The 25,459-nt window shown below is 40.3% G+C and overlaps 1 protein-coding gene across 8 annotated transcripts in view; it reads right to left on the bottom strand.

Moving 5' to 3' along the window:
- FOCAD (focadhesin) overlaps nucleotides 1-25,459 on the bottom strand; it is a 210,354-nt gene that overhangs the window by 21,023 nt on the left and 163,872 nt on the right. For 7 of the 8 annotated variants that reach the window (XM_050944099.1, XM_050944100.1, XM_050944103.1 and 4 more), the window contains 7 exons: nucleotides 23,127-23,235; nucleotides 19,432-19,548; nucleotides 16,838-17,076; nucleotides 14,795-14,884; nucleotides 8,029-8,176; nucleotides 4,661-4,780; nucleotides 993-1,115 (listed from right to left, as the gene is read on the bottom strand). In XM_050944099.1, coding sequence (XP_050800056.1) covers nucleotides 993-1,115; nucleotides 4,661-4,780; nucleotides 8,029-8,176; nucleotides 14,795-14,884; nucleotides 16,838-17,076; nucleotides 19,432-19,548; nucleotides 23,127-23,235 — 946 coding nt within the window. The remainder of the gene's footprint in view (nucleotides 1-992; nucleotides 1,116-4,660; nucleotides 4,781-8,028; nucleotides 8,177-14,794; nucleotides 14,885-16,837; nucleotides 17,077-19,431; nucleotides 19,549-23,126; nucleotides 23,236-25,459) is intronic. The other variant, XM_050944101.1, reaches the window with a different exon arrangement.

Genomic DNA, 25,459 nt, shown 5'->3' on the forward strand with positions numbered 1-25,459 from the left:
ACTGGACTCAATGTAGCCTGCATATGAGGCCAACTCAATGGTCCCACCCTCAGAGCAGGGGCAGAGGAGTCGCCTCACTCAGACCACACACCACTGTGCTGCCATACTTGGCTCTCTTCAGAGTCCCCTCTTGGCCAGCTGAATCTTATGTTTTTTCTTTGGCACAGGTGAAGGAGAATGGTGCCAAGAGACTCACTCGGTGGGAGGAGCACTCCACACCAACGCTGAAGTATTGGGTGGGACCTTCTTGGCTCCAGTAAGGGACTAAGTGCTGCCTCCATCAGGAGGAAGTTCAACCTGTTCTTCTTTGTATGGGGCTTGAAATCCTGACAGATCTGGCTGTGGTCCCTGATGAGTCTCTCCCATGCACTTCAGACAACTGGAGTGCGGGTCACTCACAGGCATGGGTTGGCTGCAGGAGGCACAGGGCTTTGAACCTGGGGACCGAGGCATGCCCCAGCACCGGATGAAACTCCACTAACAGAGTGAGAAGCACCAACTAAACATATACAACTAATCTACAGCAGTCTAAACTGAGAAAATAAAAAACTGAGATAGAGAAAAAAGGGAAAAGGACTAAACTAAGAGCACTGAGAAAGCGTTTGTCAAAGCAGGAAGAGCTGTTCCAGTGACCGTCACAGGTGGTAAGAGTGATCTGAAAGGGTGTGGAGCCAGCAGGCTGGTTATACTGGCGCATGAGCACACAAAACCATAGGGCACTAGAGCTGGCCCAATGGATACCACTGTGTGAAAAATCTCCAGTGACTCTGCACACAGCGCGCACACCTACCGTGGAATGGACATGAGCAAGCATGAAAAGAAGAAAATATTGGTTTTTCTTTAAACAGACTGCAGAGAGTCTTGCTTCTAAATGTGAATCTATTCACCTGCTCAAATAATTCAAACTATGCTTAACTATCTCCTTCTCCTCAATTAAATAAGCTCAGTAGTAATTTATTTTTTTTAAAAGGAGAGACAGACAGCTCCTCTACCTCTGCAAGAACAATTTTCATCCAGGCAGGAAGCAGTCTGTTACTCAAGTCTTCTGCTTTCCCATGTCCACAGACTGCCAAGCCATGAACTATGCTACCCAATGCCAAAGCAAAACCGGATGTCTGCAGGAAACACAAGATGTCAAAAACACAGATTACAAAACAGCTTTCACAAAAGCCCATGTATTCCTTTTTCAAAAGAAAAACATCCTGCATTTTCCAGGTGCAATACTTCCCACTGATATGTTCAATAACACAAGCTACATCATCATTCAAAATACCAGATGCTTTTAAAATGAACAGCTGACTGAAACAAAGAGACAAAACTATAGGTATCAATTTCAGGAAATCGAATTATATGAAGCATCCAGTTCTACGATGTTGAGCCCTGTCATGTTGTAACGTACTGGTTTGATGTGTGGAAAAGCCCTGCAGAGGGCTGGGGCTTGGGGGAGGGAGCAAAACCCCAGCTGACTGGCAGAAATGGCTGCACCAGGGGCCAAGCCCCAAACTGAGCAACTAGGCCTTATAAGGTAGCCAGGGTAGCCAGAAGCTAAGCAGTCTCACTTTGACTGGAGAGAGAGACAGGCCTGGCTGCTGGGGAACTCACCTGGGGACCTAGAGTGAGGCAGGGCTGGGGAAAGGCCTTGGGGGCTGGAAGGCCCTAGGCCAGCAACTCCCCAGGATGCAGGGTCTGGTTATAGGCCCACATAGGTATTGGGGTTGCAGAGGGGCAGCCTGAGGGTGGGTAAAGGCAGCCAGTCCAAACTCCTTGATGCCTGTAATGATTGGCTGACAGACTGTAGTTCACCCCAGGGTGCAGGGGCTAAATGGTGACTGGCAGTTGACACAACTGAGGCGACGTGGGGATAGGGGCTGGGGGTTCCCCTGGGTGGGGAGACCCAGAGAGAAGGGGGTAGTGCCGGGGGGGAGGGGCAGCACCCAAGACAAGGGCACCAGGGTCAAGGAGGGACACAGGGTCAACGACAGGCAGGACACCTGGCCTGCCAAGGCGCTTCTGGCTGGAAAATGAGTTAATTCCTGAGGACAACCAGCAAGAGGCACAGCAGGGACGAGTCTGCACCCTTACATATACATGTCAGGGAATTATGTTGCCCTCTAATGACTGGCTTGAAAAAAGGATAGAGGCTGCTACTGCTATCAGTCAATGGACTTCTTTAGGTCAAGTGATAGATGTTTTTTGAGAGCTGAAGAACAAGTGTTGTAGTTCAGAGAGATATTTAGGCCACCACCAGCAAAAGCTTAAGCACCTGCTTAAATCAATGGCATTATGCATGTGCTTAAGTATATGCATTATTTGCAACACACATATTTTTAACTATACCAGGCAACATCAAGGCCTCCTCTGCCTTAACCTGGTGATGAGGAAGGAACTAGTGAAATACAAATCAGTTAATAATGCAACTATTAGGACATCAGCAGCTGTACAGACATTCATCATGATCACAGTGGATTCTCACTGCAAGTTTCTACTCCTTGATTCTGTGGGACAAGGTCTCTGCTTTAGGGCAAGGAATTCTCAACCTTCTTCAGTATGGATCACATTTTAATATCAACATTGTCTCCTTGACCAAATCCTCTCCCATTCACAAAATACCTAACTTCACAATTACACAACACCCTTGTTGCAACTTCAGCAATTGCTTATGTGGAACAGTGATATTATGAAATAATGTAACGTATTTTTAGCTTCTTTAATGTGATTTAGCAGCTGGAAAAAAGAAGGAACTAGTATCATATGATCAGCTAGCTGTTTGCAGACCACCAGCAAGTGCCTCAGGGACCAAGGTGCAGAAGCCTCTCTTTTAGAGGATGGCTTTCTGATGTGAAGAAAAAGGATTAGAAAAGTAAATGTTGATTTGCCTCCCATTTCCAGATAAATTTACTCGTCTGCTGATTATTGTGAAGATTGGTTTTGATTGTGAACAGTCCTGCCAGCATTTCCTCTCGGTGACAGCACTTCTTCTCTTTTCCCATTGGTAGAGACTGGCTAGACGAGGAGGAAGAAGCAGTGCTGAAACAAGACTGCTGGAGCAAAGCAAGTCAAACCGTGACAGAAGGGCAGTCAAGGGATGCTGAAGTAACAAAAGGGTGCTGTTTTGGTCATCTGTTAGATGGAGATCCTAGAACGGGGGGTCTCAAACTTCATTGCACTGCAACTCTCTTCTGACAACAAAGATTACTACAGGACCCCAGGAAGGGGGACCAAAGCCTGAGCCCACCCAAGCCCCTCCAGCCCAGGATGTGGATGGGGGTAAAGCCAAAGCCCCATCTCCCCAGGCCGGGAGGGCCAAAGCCGAAGCCCAAGGGCCCTGCTGCCCAGGGCTGAAGCACTCGGGCTTGGGCTTTCGCCCCGGGCCCCAGCAAGTCTAAGCCAGCCCTGGCAACCCCATTAAAACAGGGTCGTGAGCCACTTTGGGGTCCCGACCCACAGTTTGAGAACCGCTGTCCTAGAACAGTGACTGTGTGGAAAGGGACACCCTAGAGGAATTTGTGGTTGAGACACCAAGCTATTAGGGTTGTGTTTGTGATCTGCTGTATGGAGTCTACAGAAAGAGTAAAAATTCAGTTGCCTATAATTAAGGCTAAGGTTTTATCATGGATATTTTTTAATAAAAGTCATGGATAGGTCACGGGCAATAAAAAAAATCAAGAAAAAAAGCCCTGTCCTGTCCTGTCCTGACTTTTACTAAAAATATCCATGATAAAATGGGAAGGGACAGGGCAGTTCCAGGGGACTCTGAGTTCCAGGGTCTCCCTGCCATCAGTAGCAGAGGGAGCTGCATGGTCCCCCTGTCCCCTTCCCAGTGGCAGGGAGCACTTCAGGGGTCCCCCTGCCCCCCAATGACAGCAAGGGAGCACTGTGGGGGTCCCCCGCCCCCCTCCAGCGGCAGCAAGGGAGCACTGCAGAAGTCCCTCTTCCCCCTTGCGACAGCAAGGGAGCTGTGGGGCTCCCCCTGTCCTCCTGCAGCAGCGGGGAGCTGCTGGAGGTCCCCCAGCCCCAACGCAGCAGCCGGGAAGCTGCCAGGGATTCCCTGGCTGCTGCGGCTGGCAGGGAGCTTCAGGGCACCCCCAGCACCAGTGGTGGCTGGGAGTTGTGGGGTATCTCTACTGCCCATGGTGGCTGAGAGCTTGTAGGCCTACTGCTTCAGGCGGCAAGAGGTACGTTACAGCTCCCTGACGCTGCAGGAAGTAACGGGACCCTGCAGCTCCCAGTCCCTGGGTCTGAAGTCACAGATTCTGTGACTTCCTCGGCCTCCATGAGAAAACTATTGCCTTACCTATAATTCAAGAGAGCCTATTTCCCCAGGAAGAGAGTGTCTCAAGAACAGAATTAGGAAGACGATATTAATTAGGAGGTTCAAGGTGTTGAGACACCCTGAAATGAAAATGTAAGCTTTTCCCTTAAACATCGTCAGCATACATAAATTCAGTTTTTGTCTCATCCTTTGGTAATGAACAGTTACAGGGAATATACATAATAAACAGATGGCCTTCACTGTACCCTCCTCAAATCACACTCTTTCAAACAAATATCCAAGAAGGATCAAGGAATTTCCATCTTACACTGACATGAGTGCAGCGTTAAAGATACACAGGAAAAGACAAATATAATGAAAGAAAGGGGTCCAAATTGTGGATATAACCTGCTGATTATTTTCGGCTAACGTCCGCAACTTGTTCATGATCTCTTCAGCCTCCACTGCCTCTATGATTTTCATGCTGAAAGCAGAGACGCAGGAACAGGTAATGGAGTAGGCAAGGATCTGAATAAAGGGAAAGGGGAAAAATACAGGTAAAAAAACCAGACAGGTTAACACTTCCCCAGGTGGGAACACATAGGAAACAGCTTTTATTGAATACTGCAGACATACACCAAGGCACCTTGTTACTCCACCCCACTCCAGATAATAAGTAGCCCACCCCAAATGTATTTAAGGATATCTAATTCTAGAAAACAAGTGAAATAAAATGTGGATACAGTCATTCAGTGTAGGAATAAGTTCATTGTACAATAACCAGATCAATACAAGCTTTCCACATGGTTTTCAATGCTGCTGCATGCTACATGTCAGAATTGTGATAACACTCTAATTTACAATATCTGGCCATTAACAAACAAACAAACATCAGAATTACACTACTGACTAACTGATATTCCAAACCTAAGGAAATCCAACGTTAAGAGCTATACATATGCCCTCAACCCAAACTTTTGTGCCCAGGTACTACAGATAGTAAGAGACGTACCTAGTATTTTGAAATGTTTATGAATACCTATATCTAAACCAAAGTAGTAAATTGTAATTTCTGCCTTAACTCTGGTCTCCTTTGCCTTTGTATATTTTATTCAACTCAGTGTTAGCACAATGCTAGTATTTGTTATTTATTTGGAGACAGTGTTGTGACATTTTAAGATAATACTAAATTCTTCATTGTAGTGAACAGAAACTTTACATAAGATTATAAGAGATGGGTTTATAAGGACCATTTCATACTCCAGGTGTCCAGAAAAAAGTTTACAAAGCAAAGCACTTGATACTGACAGTACAGTGCCTGTGTAGGCCAAGGCAGCAGCCATTATGCACTCAACAACAGTGCTCACAGCTCTTCAATACTAGAAACTGCTGAGGAGGAAATCTGGTCAGGACACCCAGATTCTCTCTCACTCTTCCTGAAAAGTACTATAAGATCTTTACTTTTCTCTTGACAACCACAAGGCAGGTAAAAGACCTTTGATTTAGGATCTCATCCAAATGACGGATAATGTTATGTACCAGGGATGTTATAAATATTGTGTATTGGAACTTATACTATAACTGTAAAAGTATCTCCTGGGTGAGCAGTTCTCAACTAGGAGCCTGGGGCCCCCTGGGGGGCCACAAGCAGGTTTCGGGGGTCCATCAAGCAGGGTTGCCATTAGACTTGCTAGAACTCAGGGTGGAAAGTTGAAGCCCCACTAGGTATGGCAGAACCCCAGGACCCCGAGCCCCACCACCTGGAACTGAAACCAAAGTCTGAGCAACTTAGCTTTGCGAGGGCCCCTGTTGTGTGGGGCTATGGGAAACTGCTCTGTTTGCTATTCCCTAATGCCTGCCCTGGTTTTTAATTTACTGGATATGCAGAAAAACAGTTGAGGGCCAGGAACCCAGGGGGGTCAGGAAGTTTTTATAGCATGTTTGGGGGGCCTCAGAAAGTAAAATGTTAAGAACCCCTGTCCCAAGCAATGCAGGATGCTGATGGCTTATGTATTTAAAAACATGCAGTGCTGTTCTGGCACAATTATAATTATGGTAAAGAAGGATTTTTTAGAATTATAAGCCTTATTTTCAGCTGTTTTTCGTTTCCTTGAAAGATTTGTCCTCTGGGCTGACATTTTTCGTGCTTAAGTCCAAAACTATATGCTTAAAAATATTTTTGGTAAAATTTTGTTTAACCTTCCACACACATGGTCACATTTTTCAGTATGTATAATCAGAAGATCACATAATAAAAGAAAATACTTTGAGGTTATACCACAATGTGCTGTGATCCCGTTAGCTCTCATATGCATCAAGGTTGGACCAGCTCATTACTTGGATGGGAGACCTCAAAAGAACACACCAGTGCAACAGGAAAAAATATTGATGAGTCAGGGATTAACCCTGTATGGTGCAGGTGTGGAATGTTGAACATATTGGACAGGAATAAGAAAGGGAGTGCAGAAACCTTCCCCACAAATACAAATGGTAAGCTACGGTCATGGTAATGACTTCTGGTCATTAAAGATTCCATGGCTTTGTTTTTTTTGTAAGTGTAGTCATGTCCCAGTATCCTGGGCAAACTGTAACTGGCGTAATTACATACCTTCTCCCTAAATTCCCTATGGAGTTTCAAATTGAAAAGAAGTATGCTTTACTTCTTATTTCAAAGTTTTTTGTAATGTTAAACAGCTGCTGCATTTCACTCCAGCAGTTGCTGCATTGAAGCCTGTGTAAAGTTTGTACATCAGTTAAGGTTCTGTAAAGCACTCTATAATCAATGGGGATGATAAATTATTTTATAGCTATAAAACACTTTATTGCATAATCCAAGAATTACACAAGGATAATATACAACATATATTGACTGCAAGCAAAACCTAAACTATATAAAAATATACCTTTATTTAAAAAAAAGAAAAGAAAGTTTTAGTGCTGTACAAAAAAAAGTAGAACTTTGTACCGATAGTTTATAAATCCCTTGGAAAAATAGGGGATTATGTAACACAACTATTCAGCATGCAATGGGTTTAAGTGTGACAGGAACAGGCTTTTTTTAAATATAAGCACATGCTCTAATTTGCGCTCTCTCTTAGTCTCCATTACAGTTTCCCCAGTGTTGTCAGCCTCACTAGTCAAGTTAAATTTCAACCTGAATTGCTAACCCTTTGGGGCGCGGATGACGTCTCATTTTCTGTTAGTGTCATGCATTTTGGCACTATATAAATAATGTCATGCTTAAACCCCACTCATCTAAGTTTTAAAACACTTGAAAACTGTTATAATGGGAAATGCTGATAAACTCACATCCACAGTAGCATTTCTTAGTGCTACAATCACAGGAGCAAGCAAAAGGAACTTTCAAAGAAAGGGGCAGAGACCACTTTAAAGGAAGGGTTATTGTTTATCAGTAACTTGCTTTCTGGGAGACTACCCCTTGCAGCAAGGATTCTACCTAACAAGAGACGAAGTTTCTATCTAAAAAGAGTTTGACGTATTATTTCTTAGTGCCTGTGCTGTATTAAATAAAAAAACTTAGAATATCAAATAAGCTTTGTTTGATACATATAAAGCTAGAATGTTATGATAAAAGAAAAACTGTAAGTCAAAGATTCATGCATGAAAAGAAGATACACAATTCCAAGGTATCATCAGTCTGATAGTTATAGTACGTATGGCACTGTCTTCAGTAAAAATCGATTTTATGGGGGAGGGGACGAAGGAAAACTGGAGGGGGATAGAAAGTTATATTAAAAAAAAGAAGAGAGTCCTACCTCCTGGAACATTCTGCTTTGCTCTCCACTGTCATCCAGGTAGTTACAGAGTTTCCTCAGGGAGACAGAGACATGAACCCGTGATTCTGTTTGGCTGCTGTGACTCATAAATGAAAGAACAAGTCCTACACCCAAGATACATCCAGTGCTTAAAAGGAAGAGAAAACATAAAATGGTTAGGAAGAGTTAAGGAAGCCTAGGCTCCTTTTGGATCTATTTTTCAATACTACTCAGGATACTGAGCTGTAGAAACTCAATTTGAACCTATATGGCATTTCAACTGCATAGATACTACTAATGTGACTGACCTAGTCTTCTTAAAGGACAGCTCTTTCTCTCTCTTCCTCACAGACACACATACACAGAGATAAGAGTTCATTGCCTCTAGAGATGAAGCACTCCCAGCCCGTATGCATGATATACTATACTGATGTCACTAGCAATATCAGCTGTTAAAATTAACAGTCAATGTAGTGTGAAACAAGGAGGGCAGGAGTTCTGAGGACTCTTGTTAAAATTTGGGATATCTTGTTAAAATTAATGCCGCTAGCACTCAAACTAAATAAAAATAACTTCAAGAAATACTTTTGCCTTATCTTTGAATATTTAACACTTTCCAACAGCAACTGGCAGTGGCTACAAGTATTGAAGACATTTTTTTCCCAGTCTCTATCTATGCCTCAGAGGACAATGAAGATAACCCTCAGCAACAGATACTCCTAAATATCACTGGGATATATGAACTATAGAACATTTGGAAAATTAAACATTTAGAATTATCACACGTTATCATATATAAATGTTATATTATCATTTATTCATAAAATATGCAAAAATTTGAGCCAAAGTTTGGCTAAAAGAAAAAAGTGTTTGATATCGTTAGATTTCCAATCACAACAATTTCCAGTGTAACAATGCTTTAAAAAATAATTTACATTTCATAAGGGAGTGTAGGAGGAATAAACTTTTGTGAGGAAAACAGTGAATTTATTAGTGATCATTCTTACTTTTCTCTTTTTAAATTGTGTCTATACAACTATTAAAAACATACCAGTGAAAGTGCCACAGCATGCTCTATGGGCTCTTACTGTAATATTTCTGACATAATGGCAATAACGCTATCTTCTCTTCTCAGTGGAATAATTCTGTCTGTTACAGCTGTCCCCCTGCTGCATTCCTTTTTCCCCTCTCCTTTCTGTTTGTCCTGTGTGGCCGCCCCTCCCGGCCATTGTGCTAACTAAAGTCACAGCCCTATTCATAGGAATGGCTTGTACAGACTAACTGGAGCCATTGCTCTGCCTAGGGAGCGGGCTTCTTGCTTCTTTGTTCGGCTCCTTTGTTCAGACCCAGCTCGGTGTGGGGGGTGCTGCCCAGAAATGCAAGACCTGAAGTGGCCAACTAATTAAGCATATGAGTCATACCTGTGGCTCAGAACATGCCCAGGCATGTCTATGCTTACCTGCAGCCTTTCCCTGCCTTCTCTCCTCCCCTGTATCAAGAGGAGCCAATCAAAAGTACTGGTGGGAAACTGCCTGAGTTTGCCTTTAAAGCCAGACATTTTCTGATCAGACCTCGGAGAAGGTCCTTGCTTTGCCACCTGGTCTGATCAGCTAGGGGTCTTCAGGGGGCCCTCTCCCCGCTCTCGTTTGTTTTTGAGCGTACCCCCGTTTTTAAACTCCCCTCCCACGAACAACGAATTTGTGCCTGGAGATCTCCTGATTATTGTCAGCGAATCAGGTCCTCTCTCCATCCTCCGATGCTACTGCTGTTCCTGCCTCTGTGCTTGCTGCTGTCCTGGGGATTGGTAAGAACTCCCTCTTGCAGACTCCCCCTGTCCTAGCTGCTGGCCTTCTTTCCCCAGCAGACAGACCCAAGCTAACTCCTTGGTCTGTATCTGTAATCTGTTTCTTGCTCCGCAGTGCCTTTGCTACTAAAAATAAGCCCCTGCTGCTGCTAAGCTGTGCCTTCCTGGACTGTATCCTGGGCCGCTGGCTTGCAGCTGCCCCACTGCTGCAGCCACCTCCCCCCGGGGGCTGTACCCTGGGCACACACCACTCTGCCCTCTAGAACTGTTCCCCCACCCGATCAAAGAATCGGCATAGTGTAAGGTGCACCTATTAGAATCAGGTTCTTAATCTAGATAAATTGTAATTTCATTTTGCATAGCTGTGGTTAAGTTAGGTTTAAAGAATTGTTTGTATTGTGCTCTGTAAGTTAGGTTTAAAAAAGAATTGTTGCATTGTGTTCTGTTACTTGCTAATTTGTGTAGTCTTGGTTAAGTTAGATCATAAATAAGATTTTGCTGTGTTCTGTATAATTGTGGTTAAGTCTGTCTTCCCGCTGCCCTAACGCCCCCGGCCCAAGCTTGCCCGTGTCTCCCCCAGAGTATCCCAGTCACTCGTTGCAGTCTCTCTGCTGTTTAAAATTGCAGCCTGTCTGCTCTCTGTGTCTCCCTGAGTTTAAATCTCCCTCCGCAGCGCCTCTGCCTTTGGTCTCTGCTCCACCATGTGCTCCTCTTCCCCCATCCCCCAACCTCATTCCTCTACCACTGCCTTTCTCTCTCTCTCTCTCTTTTAATCCCTTCCCCCACGTGTTCACCCCACTCCTACTGCTGCCAAACCTCAATTGTATTACTGAAGTCTAGCATAAAACCCCATTGGTTACCTTTGTTCTCTCTGATACACCTCACATTTTACATTTACACCACTGTGACACATTTTTACCTAGAGTTGTTATTTAACACATTTTACCCATAACTGTTAGTTGGTTATATGCTGCTGTGACACACCCTTTACATAGAAATTGTTAGCTACCTGTTACATTTATACTTCAGTGTTAACTGGTTACCAACTGTATTATACCCCACTGTATTGTACCCCACTGTTGAAACAACCCCTCCCCAATTGTCTACCTTAACAAACCCCATACTCCTCACTATTGAATTTTCCCTGTTTTTGCATTTTCTTAATAAAGTTTATTTTGCACCCCACCAGTGCAGTAGTTGTCCCCCAAGATCCCCTACCTGCTGGCAGGGTCAAATTCAACCATATATAATACTGTAGAGTATACTACACCACAAAGTGCTTCACAAATAATTAATACGAAAGTAAAAGTTAAAAGGGCTGATATTATGTATAAGGGCTAAATTCTGAAATCACCGATGTTAATGGGAATTTTTGCCATTGACTACAGTGGGACCAGTAATCTATAAGAAGGTTTAATGATCGAGTTCCCTGTTGAAAATGTTTGAAACTTACCTTGTACTGCTGTCAATCAGTTATTTGATATTAAGCATTTTGCAGAGGCAAATCAATTTATTGTCCACAAATGTTAGATGATTATTTGAATGGAGGCCATTTAATGCCTTGAAAATTTCAGATGTATCAGGCTCATAATTGCACATATACTGAACACATAAACAACAACATTCATTTTTGCCAAAAATCATACTTTTTTGTCCTATCATGTTTGTTCTTCAAGTAGTTGTAGTCCAGTTCTGCTATACCATAGATCAATATAGTAACCAAACATTTGAAAGGCTATATAAAAATATACCCTAAAGAAGGAAAATATGTATTTAGTAAGCCACAAATACTACCACTTATTAGTGACTTATCTTGGCATTCTTCAACATTTGGAGCATACATAAACCATAGAGAGGTCACAGTCAACCCCATTTTCAACACACAGTTTTTCTTAGGTTGAAAAAGAAAAAAATTTCCAAGTCAATACGTAATAAAAGAAGTATGTAGTTAAATATATCCACTATCTGCATATTGAATTGTAACAACTGGGTGAAATTGAATGCTCTCTTTGGATTGGTTCTTTTCACATTGCTTTCTCTGTGATCCTTGTAGAATTGAGTGTGTTTAGAGAGTTAATATATTCAATATAAACTAGCTCAATAACATTAAAAGAAATTATATAACAATGAATGCAAATGCACAGTGAACCTTCTATGTGTCAATAATGTTGAGAGAGAGAGAGAAATATTTATATATTTTATTATGTAATTTCCACAACAAAGAAGCCTAACGACTCTACTGGTGACTTAATTGTTGAATTATTTGTCAAAATCCCCCATTTAATATATATTTACAATTACACATATACTCAACAGTAATGTGTGTGAATACAGGTTTCTAAACAATATATATTTAATTCTTTATCTTAGGGTTTTATACCACCACCCATCACTGTAGCACCTGAGCACCTTCCATGTAAAATCAAAAGCAATAACAAAGTCCCCAGATGACTGCCTGGAGTCTCTGATATGTCTCCTTTTTTGGGGGGGTAAAGTTTTTGGTTTTCTAAAATGTTATTAGGGTTTTTTCCTCCTTAAGGTTGATTTGCTTCAGGGTAGGATTTTTTGTATGTTTAGTTGGTTACTGGAGGGTTTTTGGGTAAGAGGGAGTGTCAATACTGTGTCATTTTTATGGTGGCCTATTGGAAGAGAAAGATTTTGCAATATTTTAAGTATTTTTCTGTAACTTACATAGACTTGGCAGCTCTGTAATAGTACACAATTGTAAACAATCATTTGTTGATTTAGTTGAACAGATGTTTTACAATATTCATGTAATCTTGTTGCTTATTATAATATTTATTGCTTATTTGAAATAGCTCTCTATCTTTGTTTTTCCCCTTAAAATACTAAAGAATTAGTATATTAACAAAAATGCAAAAGAGAATTATTCTAATTAAACAACTGAGCAACCACAGCACTAGTATGAACAATACTATTATCAATATAGACAGTCAATGGTTCAGTCAAAAGTGTACAGTGTTATGTGAACTCCAATGTGTGCAGTAACACACTGCACTACATTCTTCTATTAAATAGACACACAAGGAAAAAAGCTGTAATGCTCTTTGATACATAGAACATCTCACTGCGTCTTCTAAATGGTGCATATCATGTATTAGAAAGCAGTACTGAACCACTAGTTTGCAAAAAAAAAGTATACAAACCAAAACATCTACTGTACAACAGTGAAAAAATATGGTAGTGATGTCTTTTCCACTAGATGGCAGCAAGATACAAGACATATCCTCTCCAACCAAATGGCAGCTCCAAGCAGCCGGAGATCTCTTAATAAAAGCTGCACACCTTTTAAATCAGGACAAGCATGATGAATTTGCTCTTGGTGACTTATTTCACCAGAAGCAGCTCTCCCAGAAACATATTAAATTGAAGCAACTTTATTCCAACCACATTTAGAGGAAAAAATATTCTGGGTGTAAAAATGAACTTTTTTCTTATTTATGTAACATATTATATCTTTTTGCAGACAGTTTGTAGCATATTTTTGATGGAACAGAACACCAGAGTATCTTCAGACAATCTCCAGCAGATGAAGTCCAAATGAAATAAACATATTACTGAAGTCACATAGGCAAGAATGTCTACGGTGCAAAATATAAACACTAAAGGAACCCACTTTAAAAATAGATATAGTTTTAGCTGGACAAGAATCTATATCAACTAAAGCCTAAAAATACTTTCTTGTTCAGTTTCAAGTTAAGGATTCACACTGCACACCAATTTTATAACTAGCTTAACTTCATCCCCCCCACTCCCACCTTTACACTTATATCAAACGGGGGAAAAGGCTTTAATCTTTCCTCTCCTCTTCTTGATTGTTTTGTGTTTTTCTGTCTGCCTCTTGCTGGCAGGTGGGGCGGGGGGGATGAGGGGAGGGACTATTTTGGCTGTTACTGTGAAGCTTTTATCTTAAGCAGCAGTGGTTACAACAATGTGATGCAGCTGATACAACTCCCTGTGCATTCTATGCCAGCCAAGGAAAGAGAAACTCAAATCAGAATCCAAACTAAGCTTTCCAAGTTCACAGCCCAATGAAGTGCAGCTGTGACCCCTTCTGGGCTTTTGAAGAAGTACAAAGGGGAAGGGGAAGAACAGAAATTGTTGCTCTGCTGCCTTTGGTAACAGAAGAATCAACATAAGTGGTCATCATTATTAAGTTAACATTTAGTCACAGTGATACCTGAGATATTGCAGATATTTCTCTGTTCCTAGAATAGAAAGTAACTAACATATCTGAGATGCCATTCTGTGGTACATGTTGATTGTTAAATGGCAACTAATGTACAGGAAATAATTCAGTATGTGGATACTTCTGGGCTTGCCTATGTTGGTAACTACGAATATTCTTCAAAGATTTCTTGCCCTGCTGGCACACTGCTTCTTTCTTCAAGGCACCCGCAGCATATGACCTACATTTGCCTCCCTTCATATTCTTGATGCCATCCACAGCTGTTAATTTAACAGGCTGGCTCTCCCAGATAAAGGAGCCATGTGAGGCAGCCACTCCTATGGCTCAGACTATATTGTGCACACATACACATTCCAGTAATAGGCTCTGAAGCAGCAGAAACTAGACTCCATTCAACATCTTGGCAGCTATAGAAGAACACTGAGGGGCACTTTCAAAAGTGTTTTTCATTAATGAGCATGTGCAGGTAAGGTACACAACAATGCTCCACCTCAAATTGCTGCCACTGCCTGCTGCTCCATCTCCAATGAATAAGATAACTGAATTTTTAATCCTAACATTTATGTTAAAATGAGCATGGTAATGGATTCAGAAGACACAAGACAGGTAGAAGTATCCAAGGACAGGATCAGTCTCCCCATAGCAACAGGTTTGTAGTCCTAAATTCAGAATTTGTGGGCTGAAGCCCTAATGGCCTATACGAATGGTATCAATCACAGTAAATACTGACATCAGTAATGGAATAAACCTACTTGTACTCCAGACTGGTGTCAAAGCAGCAATCTTCCAATGCATCAAGGGACTTCATTAGAAGTAAATTCATCTGTTGGCCAGAAACATCACTACGAAAAAGAAATAAAATAGAATTTATAGAATATTAGGATTGGAAGGGACCTCAGGAGGTCATCTAGTCCAACCCCCTGCTCAAAGCAGGACTAATCCCCAGATTTTTACCCCAGTTCCCCAAATGGCCCCCTCAAGGATTGAACTCACAACCCTGGGTTTAGCAGGCCAATGCTCAAACCACTGAGCTATCCCTCCCTGTTCAGTTCTTCATGCTGCTTGTGATATTGGGAAGAATGAACTTGCCATTCAACATTGTTTTTTATTTCCTAAAAAAAACCAGATTCTCATTCTATGTAAGTGCACAATTGTTCATTTTTTGTGCTTTCACACAAATACATGTACAGCTGAAGTCTATGAATCCACTTCAGAACCCATCATTGTTTCTAACTGTCTCAGTTGTAGTGAGGCAGCACACACAGAGAAGCCTGAGACCTTTACTACTAACACCAAAAAGGAAGAAAACCACAGTACTACATGCTCCATAAAAATTAGCTGCAGCTACAACTTTAATTATTCACAGGCTTAATGTTTTAAAACTTCATTTTGTGACTCAGTCTTGAAAAGTTGCTCCCTCACCACCAGCACCACAAATGAAAAGCAAAATCCTTGGATTTTATTTGGAGAAAGAGGCCTGAACACCCTGAACTATCCCCCAAGGGATTTCTTGCTTACAGAATGTGCTGAAAATCCTCTTAAAGTGTAGGAAGGCTTTGGTATAAATTACCTCTATGTTCAACATAAATACTTTCCTAAGTCAGAGTTTGGTAGCTAAATTTAAAGGAATATCTATGACAGAGAAAATTTGGGGGCAAAAAAGGAAAAACTAACCTGCCTTAATATGTAAGGAATTTAAAAAAAATGTCCTCTCTTGCTATTCTTTCAAAAAATAAAAAAAGTCAAACTATATTTCAGGTCCCCTGGTACAGTGTGATGATCTAATCCTGTTTTCTCAGAAGGCTTTTATGGCTTATCTGTAGCTCACTTGTCACTACTGACTAATTATCAAGAGGCAATATATCCTCAAACTGTGCTGTAGGTTTTTAAAAAGCAGGGCAATCTTATTTTCCCATTACCCCTTTAGTATTGAGTATCAGGGTAGCGCATTAATGCAAAATGCATTTTAGCCAAGGGAGATGATTCAGAAACCATCAGCTTGAAGGGATAAAAATAATGGCTATGCCAGCAAGCCCTAAATCAAATACCTGTATTTTACTAAAGGTGTAAGCAAACACAAACCCTAAAAGTCATGAAGTAAAAACATCCACAGCCTAAGGTGAGTGCCTGAATTTCTTGGCAACATTCAGGAATCTGTGGCAATCATCTTGGAGAGTCTCCTTTCAACTTTGCAGATATGCTGTAGGATAACTTCTACCAAACAGTCCGTGAAAATGCTGTCTTCACCCCACAGAGTAACGATACATTTAAAGAAGGTCCGTTATACTGGATACACAGAGCTTTTAGAAAGTTGTGTGTTTCATGATGCGGCCAAGATGTTTAGCATCAGGTGCAAGTAACTAGACATTCTTGTTGTATGTCATACTTCTGCAGCACATCATGTTCTCACAATTGTGAATACCACCATACAATGCTATAAATAAGGGCAGCTAATCCCCTTAACATTCTTTTTGTGGCTGTATCACTTAAGTGAGTCACATGAGCATCTTAACACCTACACAGTTATGAAAACTAAAACACATCATTAATCTTGAAAGTGTGATGCTGTATTTAAACAAGCACACCCAGCACAGTATGGCAACAACAACAGAGGAGGGGAAGAAGAAGAGATTAATCAAGAAATAAAAAAGATGTCTTAAGTAATCTTGCAAAAGACCTTGGGAATCATTAGACTACAAAATGTAAACACTTTATTCTGCAGAACTTAAATGCCACATTACGGGAAGGGGAAGAAGTTAGTTATTTACACACCTGCTGTAGACTGTAATCCATACCTTACTTTTTCTTCAAACAAACGTGAGATAAACATCCCCAAAGCAAGGCCTATGTGGATTTGAACAGCTTGAGACTCATCAGCATTTGGTTTCCCAGGTAACCTGGCAGTCAGTACACTCAGGACTTCCTCAACCTTCTCCTTGCAGGATACAATGAAAACTGGCACCAAGAGAGACAAAGCAGTGGCTGCACAGGAGCGAGCAATAGCACTGGCTGTGTTTTCACCAGAATAGGATTTCTAGGACACATTAAAAAAAAGACTTTTTTGTTCTTTTCTCCAATTTGTGAGGGAAAACAGTATTTTAGGAATGTAAAAATATACAGCATACAGTACTGTAATTGCATTTCTATTTGGGAACATATAGTATTTCATAGCTTTGCCTCCAGCAACATTTCCTTTCCCCTCACAACCAGTTCAATAATATGGTAATTGAAAATATACCTTCTAGAATCAAAACAGAATGAGTAAATATGGAATTAAATCAAAATGGGTGAGGGAAACAGGAATTCAATAGCTGGTCTGAGCATAAATACATTTCTCTCTTTTCATATTCAGCTTTCTTGCTAAAATATTCAGTAGAATGATCCAACTCATGTATGTGTAAATAAAAACAGGCATGCGATTCTGTAATTACAGAAAGCCAGGAATTTATCAGGAAGAAAAAAAAAATGCTGTTTTAGCAGTGGGAAAGCATCAAGTCCAGAATGGAAAAACATCAGCAGATCCTGAAAAATTTTTGGTGGAAAAGCTTCTCAGGAGACAGATTATTCACCACAAAGGCTTCAAATTCCTTTCCATTTTAAAAGCCGAAATCCCTGTAACTGTCTCTATTTACAAAGCTATAAATAAAAGCTGATTATACGCAATAGCCTACTATATGTGTATTAGCTTATATATAATTATGGGAAGAAAAAGATTCAAATCAGAATGCCAGGTATCCTGTTGAGTGGTGATTTCTACAGGAGGCTTTGTCGTTTGAAATTTACAGACTGAGAAAGAAATTTTTTTTTTAAATATATTGTATTTTTGGAAGAGGGAACTGCTGTGAATGAATTCCCTGGACTCCGTCTCAAAAATACAATGTATTTTTAAATTGTACCACTTTTGGAGGCAAGTGTTTTAGAAGATTGCAATGTATTAACTCTAGTACCAACTGAGTCTATAGATTTCCTTGGCCCTTGGCAGTCTGGCATTATATTTGCAAGTGGTGTTAAAACTGCACTGGTTCTGGTGGTCTGGGCCCTCCCCCGGTGATGAGAAAGGACTAGGGTTGGTATGAACTCTTTTAGAACTATCAGTCTTCAGTACTGTTGCCCTTGAGGTTTTGTTGAGGTGACTGGATGTGACCACCCTTTATGGTTCAGTTCCTTCCTTTCACAGAGATTGTAGACAGAGTCCGTGTACAAATGCTCATTCATCCTGAGTCACCTCTTGCACTTCTCTCAGGAACCATTCTATTAGCTCCCTTCTGTTCAGTCTATGTGAGGCCACTAGGGAGACAGAGAGAGGACTGGAGCTGCGGTTCCATCACATGGCTTACACTCCACTCTATGTTCCTCTCATCTAATCCAAGCTATGTGGTTTCTTTGCTTTCCCTGCAGACTGGCCAAGACAGAAGCATAGATAATGGCAAGGTGGTTGAAGCTCAGATCAACGTGATATTATTAGGTAGATAGAAGAACGTAGATAGGGTCAGAAGTTGTGTCTTCCCCTGGGAAAGGAGTATGCTCACCCTTTTTCAATAAGGCTCACTGTTATACAGTGCCCTTGGAGGCTCCTCCTGCAAGGTGTTCTATACAAGGATACAGTTTTGAAGACAATCTAGAAAGGAAGCTTTAGCTAATGCAGAACACAGTTGCAATGTACTTAGCATTGGTATCTGCACAGAACATATGACACCTGTTTCCTGAAGACTACACTGGCTTCCAGTTCACCTTCAGATGCTATTCAAGGAGTTCAGGTTCATGGTTTAGGTTCTAGTTATAAGTCTGAAATCAGATAGGATGCTTCTGCTAATAGTCCCTAGATATGGGAGTTGAGCAAAGCATTTTCAAGGGAAGGACCTTGACTGCATAACTCCCCATTCAGAGTCAGAGTTATACAACCTACAGAGCATGATTTAAGAGCCATGTTTTTATTCAAACTCAGAATTTTGATTTGTGGTGTGGTGTGAGAATCTATTTAGGTTGATATGCTAAAGTTTTATTGTTAAGTTTTGTACATGCAGGTTGAAATGTTATGGAGCTTAGGGTTGGGGGTTTTTTAAACAGCAAAAAAAAATTAGAAAGAAATAGATAGCAATAACTGCTGAAACTCAAACAGAGAAGAAAATTCAAGAGACAGTTGAAGGAAAAAATCTGAGGAAAAAATATAAAAATAAGAAGCAAAATTTGCTAAAAAATAAAATAAAGTCTTCTCATTCTCCCACACATCTTTTTGCAAGAATTAATAGCATCAGTAAAACCAAGATTAAACAATTATTTCATACAATCATCAACATTAAGATCACTAAATCCAAATACCTATTCTCTTGCCTATAATAGTTACTGTTTTACCCTCTTTCTTTATATATTTTTATACTTCTAGACGTACCTGGTAGAACCAAGGGAAAACTTGACCTTTAGCGCGATAGCGACTGTTCACAATACTAAGGAGTGTTTCTATCACCATAGAAATCCAGTGTTTTGTGGGAAGAAAATCAGGTTCAGTCTATAGGTAATGAAAAAATGACATAAGCCAATAAACATTAACTAACAGCTTTCAAATATTCATTCATTTCTATTCCTAAACCAGGCCACATTCAAGGACGGAAGACAGATTCAGCAGCTGATGTGCGAACTATGAAGTATTTAGCTACGCAACAAGGGTCTAATTCTGCCACTCTTACTCACGAGTAGCACATTTTATTCCCACAAATCATTCCATGAAGTTAGCAGAATAAGGTATTATTCAATGACAGCAAAGATCACTGAATCAGGCCCAAAACTAACAGCAGTACAGGGGAAAAAACACAGCCCTAAACTGTTATGGCTCAACATGAGCAAGTAACTGGCTGTTTCAATTTTCCTAGAGCCTGGCATAAATTAAATGTGGAAACAAAAATCATGTATGAAAACTTGAAAATTTTCAGGCTGAATGGACAGCATGATATTCTCCAAGGACACTATAGTTAAATATTTTTCATCTCTTGAAAAATGACATGGGATCTTTAATTTTATGTGGGCAGCCACTATATACGGGCAGACAGGACCACAATTTGTGTCTCAGTCAAACAGCATCTTTTCATATTCTGTTTAATTGTTTGTGCTGTAGCAAGAACAGAATGTATTAAAACAACAGATGCATAAACAGAACATGCACACAGAAAATAAACAGTAAACTGAGGTCTCACTATGACCCAGGAAGTGCAATTTACCAATGCAGTAAATGATGCATGGATTAAAGTGTGCCATGTATGGATGGTACCTCTAGCAATACAGTACCCTGACCCATGCCCCCAGTAACAGACTGTAATTTCCCTTCTCAGTCCTAAAAAGATCTTTTCCCTCGACACAGAAATAAAATGGATAACAGACAATTTTCTCAGAAATAGGAAGCAGTATGTGCATCAGTCATAACACTGTTAGCAAAATAACAATAACAAATATTGTGTGCTTATGTACTGTTCTCCACTCGAGTTTCTCAAGGTGCTTTACAAAATGAACAAAGCCAGCCTTAAAATGTGTCTGGGACACTCTACAACTCAAGAAACAGGCTCAAATAGATTGAGACTTGCTAAAGGTCCCCTAAAGACTGTGACAGAGCTAGAAATAGAACGCAGGACAGAATAAAGATGATTATTCCACTTGAGAAAAGATGAAAAAAACCCTGTCATTTGGAATAGGAAATCACATGGCCCTATTTCAATATTTCATGTTATAACAAGTTAATTTAGTAGCTGTAAGTGAATAGCAGTTGTGGGCGTTCAGGATACAAATATTTTATGAATTCGCTTGATTGAATTTGCTCTCTGGCACCTCTTATGGAGAAGAACTTCATTCCATTTCCCAGAAGTACTATTTCCACTAATATGACCCAGGAACTTGCAGACAGAGCATATGTCATTATATTTTTTGCTCATTAGCTTGATAAGATGTGTTTAAAACCACAGTTGAACAAACGTACTGAGATATAGACGTAGTTTTTCCCACAATTCAGAAGTCAGTTCTTTAACGGGGCTATTTACTAATGCTTCCCTACTTGTTTTCCTAGAAGAACTAACTGGAAAGGCTCCTGAAGGTCACTCATAAAAATTCAGTATTGCCAACCCAAAAAGTTCAAACATTGTGAATTGATGAAATCATGGCTTTGGGGTCTGTTTTCTGATTTTTTGAACTCTTCCCACCCATAACTGTCTATGGCAATTTACAGTGTTGCCAATTCTTACAAATTAATCACACAATGCAATTTTTGCCCCTGTTTCAGGAGCTCTTGCTAGAGAATCCAACCAGCCATCGTGCTAGGCATTGCACAAACACTTTCGTAAGAGACTGCCCTTGCCCCAAAGAGCTTGAAATCTAGTGAAAAGAGATGGGAATGAATTTGTGATATGGAACATGGAATGGGTCACACCCACACCTCTCATACAGAAACTACCAAAATTTCCATTAGGTGGAAACAACTTTTAACTGCCACTGAGCTGATCTAGAGTCAAACTGGTGACCCATAAGTGAAAAGGCTCTGCAGCTCACTCAGTTCCCTAACAAGTGCTAATGTCACACCTCTGAGAATAAGGCTGACTTTCTGAAAACATAAGTTGTTTAAATCAAATTCAAGTTCCAGCCTTCTTTGGAGCTTACACAGGCAGGGTCTTCAACACTTTGGCAAAATCTCAAACACACACTACTGTAAAATGCTCCACTCTGTTCTGACAGCTGCTATTAATCAAAGTAAAAACACTAAAAATGCAAGAATTAAACAAATATTAACAGTGAGTCCAAATAACTGGGACAAAGATTGACCTAGTAGCAAGATACCACAGTAAACTAATGGACACTGGGTTTCAGAAGAATCTTCAGGAAGTCAACAGGTTGAAAACCAGCTACATGATGGAGACAACAGGCGGATTTTTCTGGCATTGGGTCAAGAATACTGGGAGACCACAATGTATCAAGTAAATCTTCATTCCTCTCACTCTGAAGTCCTTTGAGTCTTAAAGATACATACTTTTTTTCACTTTAACCTCCTTAGGGCTTTGCATCATGACCATGTTTTTCATCAATAAAAAGGCTGAATTATTGTCCTTCCAGAGCCTGTCAAAACTGTTCCTGACCTAGACAGAACAGTGTGTGGCATTCCCAGCTGCTGGGGCCCTTTACAGTTCTTCCAGCCCATACAGACCCAGTGGGAAGGTAATTAACATAAGACAGATTCAGACTACTAGTTTGTGGTGTTTCTATTGCACTGAAAGGTTGAGCATAATAATCCAACTTTTCACATTTAGCTACAATCCACATTTCCCTCTTCTCCTAGTTATATTTTCTATTATTTGAAGTGTTACAAGCAGCTTCTTGAGCCAAACTATCTATCAATTTGTACTGTGTTACACTGGGAAATACCAGCAACTCATCAATACTTTACTAGCTGAAAAATAGATTCATGTTAATAATGATCTTCAAGCAGAATGGAGGTTCTCCTTGCCTGACCAAATTATGCACCAAGGTTAAGGATTGAGGTCAACATAAGAAGAATGCCAGTGCCTATATTCTGAGGTAAAGGACATAAGGACAAAAGTTGTGTATGTAATTATTTATATACATAAATCACACACCTACACATACTGTGGATATATCTATTTCTAAAACAAATGATCTTTTCCAGGTGCGAATTTAGAGCTCATGACAAGTGCCAGATTGCCAGTCCCTATTGAGCGGCAGTACAGGTAGCGCACAGGCAGTGGCACTGCAAACTCTCTCAAAACATTTTATTAAGTCTAATCTGGATAAAGCAGGTGGGGGAGCCTCAACATCTACTGGATCTTTCTCTGCTCTGACAATACTGACAACAAATGTGTCAATTGTGGCATTTTGTGTGAGGAGGACACACTCAGATTGAGACCACTAGGTTGATTTCACACAGAGCAGACCTAGTAGATGGTCACTACTGAGCAGGACTGGATATGAACAGATATGAGAGAGTGAGGGGTTCTGTGTTCCATTATCAGACCTCTCAGCCATGCAATGTCACAGTTTGCTTTGATTGTAAGTCACATTAAGATGACAAAACGGTGTTTCTAAGGTTCAACTCACCTCTGGTCCTACTTCAGTGTCTGAAGAAAGGCTATTTTCATATTTTGCCACAGCAACAGCAAGGCCAGTTAAAGCTAAGATAGAGTTTCCTTTCACCACTGGGCTGTCTCTATTGAAAAGAATAAACAGTAATTAATGAGACATAAGAGATTGAGGTAATGAAACACACTAGTAATTGGGAAAGCACATGCCACCAGTGTTCCGTATAGCAAATACCAACCTTTCAGCAAGATTCTCAAAGTTAACAACTATCTCAGATGGTTCACTGACCCAGTGCAAGTGTCCCACATCTCACCCTCACATCACAGTGAGATGGGAGGAAACTAAGCTTACTGTTTCAATAGTTTTCTTTTTGCCTCTTTGTCATCCAAAGCCTAACACAAACGTGTGTGTATATGTATATAAGAGAGAGAGACTATTGCTGCAACTAAAGAAAGTCTGTTGAAGCTAAATAGTCTGCCTCACACTATTTATATATTTTGCTTTTGCTGAAAAGATCTAAAATTCTTTCTATATAATTTGTCTGATGGTGTACTAATCTTGCAAAAAACTTAACATAGCTGAGTCTAGCAGTCACACTCTTCCAAAAGCATGCAGTGCTTGGAGAGGTAGGTGCTTATTACAGTAGCAGCAGTGGAACGTATACACACACAGCGCCACAAAACAAGCCACAGTCTTACCTGGCTATAAAGCTTTATGCAGCTGAGTGTTGTGTGGCATTCTTACCACAGAGCATTAAGATTTCATATAAATGTAATAAAGAAAAAGTTCCAATATGTGCTAGCACAGAAATGCAACTCTTCCCTGGTACACAGATTGGGATACTCTCATAGCTGTGCACAGGATTTGCTGACAATGCTGGGTAAATGTACGCTCCCTCAGTATTTTGGCTATTTTAAAGTTTCTTGTTATAAACAGATCAGTTTCTAGTAGCTGTGGAGTTAGGCGCATGAGTGGCTTAGCCATACTCTTTCAGCATATAGGAATCAGGCAGTGAAGCAGTAATCATGTCTGCCAAGGTTAAAACGCATAAAAAAATCCTAAATGTCAATGAAATTATATAGAGAAAACCAGCACCAAGTTTTTTACCTTGTGAGACATCAGGTGCAACTAGAGTTGTGGCCAGCACTGACACTTTTAAATATGAATTATGCTACAATACACTACAGCCACGGTTAGGCACTTTTGAGGCTCTGTGCTTGTGTATGTACTAGAAATGACGAAGAGGAAAACTGGGTTTTCATATCCAAGTTTTCCCATCAATTAAAATTTAGATTGCTATCATCTTGATTTTGAAAATTGCTAGGGAACAGGTACTCTTGTGAGCCTTTCCTGCTAAATTATTTGAGATACTTTTTCTTAAGATTTTCCCAAAACAAAGATATTGGCATTCAAATTATGTCCAGAAAAAGGACTGCAAAAATAGGCTCCAAGTACTTCTTTTGTAATCCTGTAGTCTACCTTTTAGGTATTATGTAGAATAGAACATGTGAAATACCATCATACTGGATGCTGATGTAATATACGGTACTGGTTAAATGAAGTATTCTACATTTCAGTTTCCGTTTTTACATGCTGCATCACTGTATTGCATATCCAGAAAGACTGCTCAACTACTACTATAAATATGTATTACTCTGAAAGCTCAAACCCATTCTCCTGTCTTTAGGAATTTCTTTTTGCATCTGAAAATAGTTTTTTTGATAAGGCAGATGAGTATCTTAATGGAATGTCACTGACTTTTCAGCTCTGGGACACTAAACTCAGACCACTCCGGATCAGAGAGAGCTAAAATAAATTGATTAGGTGGCTAGTACATTTCTCAGAGTATTCTTCTTCTGTTACCTTAAATCACTTCTGAATTTATTGATGTAGTCATTTATTTTTATGTCTATTGCTAGTGACAGTGGTTGCACTCTAAAATGCCTCAACTGTTAGACGCGTTTAAACTGGCCTCCCTCACCTGGATGCCTTAAATTCATAAAAAACATTCTACTGTCATAGAACAGAATATCAACCTGTCAGCATAAAGACAACACCACAGACCCACAAATCACTAGGTTCTATGAGAAAAACCAAAAATGTTTGAAAGACTAGACCATTTTATCCTGGAATTTACTGAAGTTAGACTACGAAAAAACACAAAACATAGCAAAAGCTCCAGCGGCATGGTTTGTCCATGGGAAATCCCTTGAAGCTAGCCATGAAGAGAGTGTAACCCCAGGAACCAAGAGTGAAAAGTTACCTAATGAACTAATTTGACCAGTGAACTATTTTCATGACAAAAACCTTGTACATTCTTTTTCAATAAATTGGCTCTTGTTACTTAGAGC

Source organism: Gopherus flavomarginatus, chromosome 3, assembly GCF_025201925.1.
Source record: "Gopherus flavomarginatus isolate rGopFla2 chromosome 3, rGopFla2.mat.asm, whole genome shotgun sequence".
In the NCBI taxonomy this organism is placed as follows: Eukaryota; Metazoa; Chordata; order Testudines; family Testudinidae; genus Gopherus; species Gopherus flavomarginatus.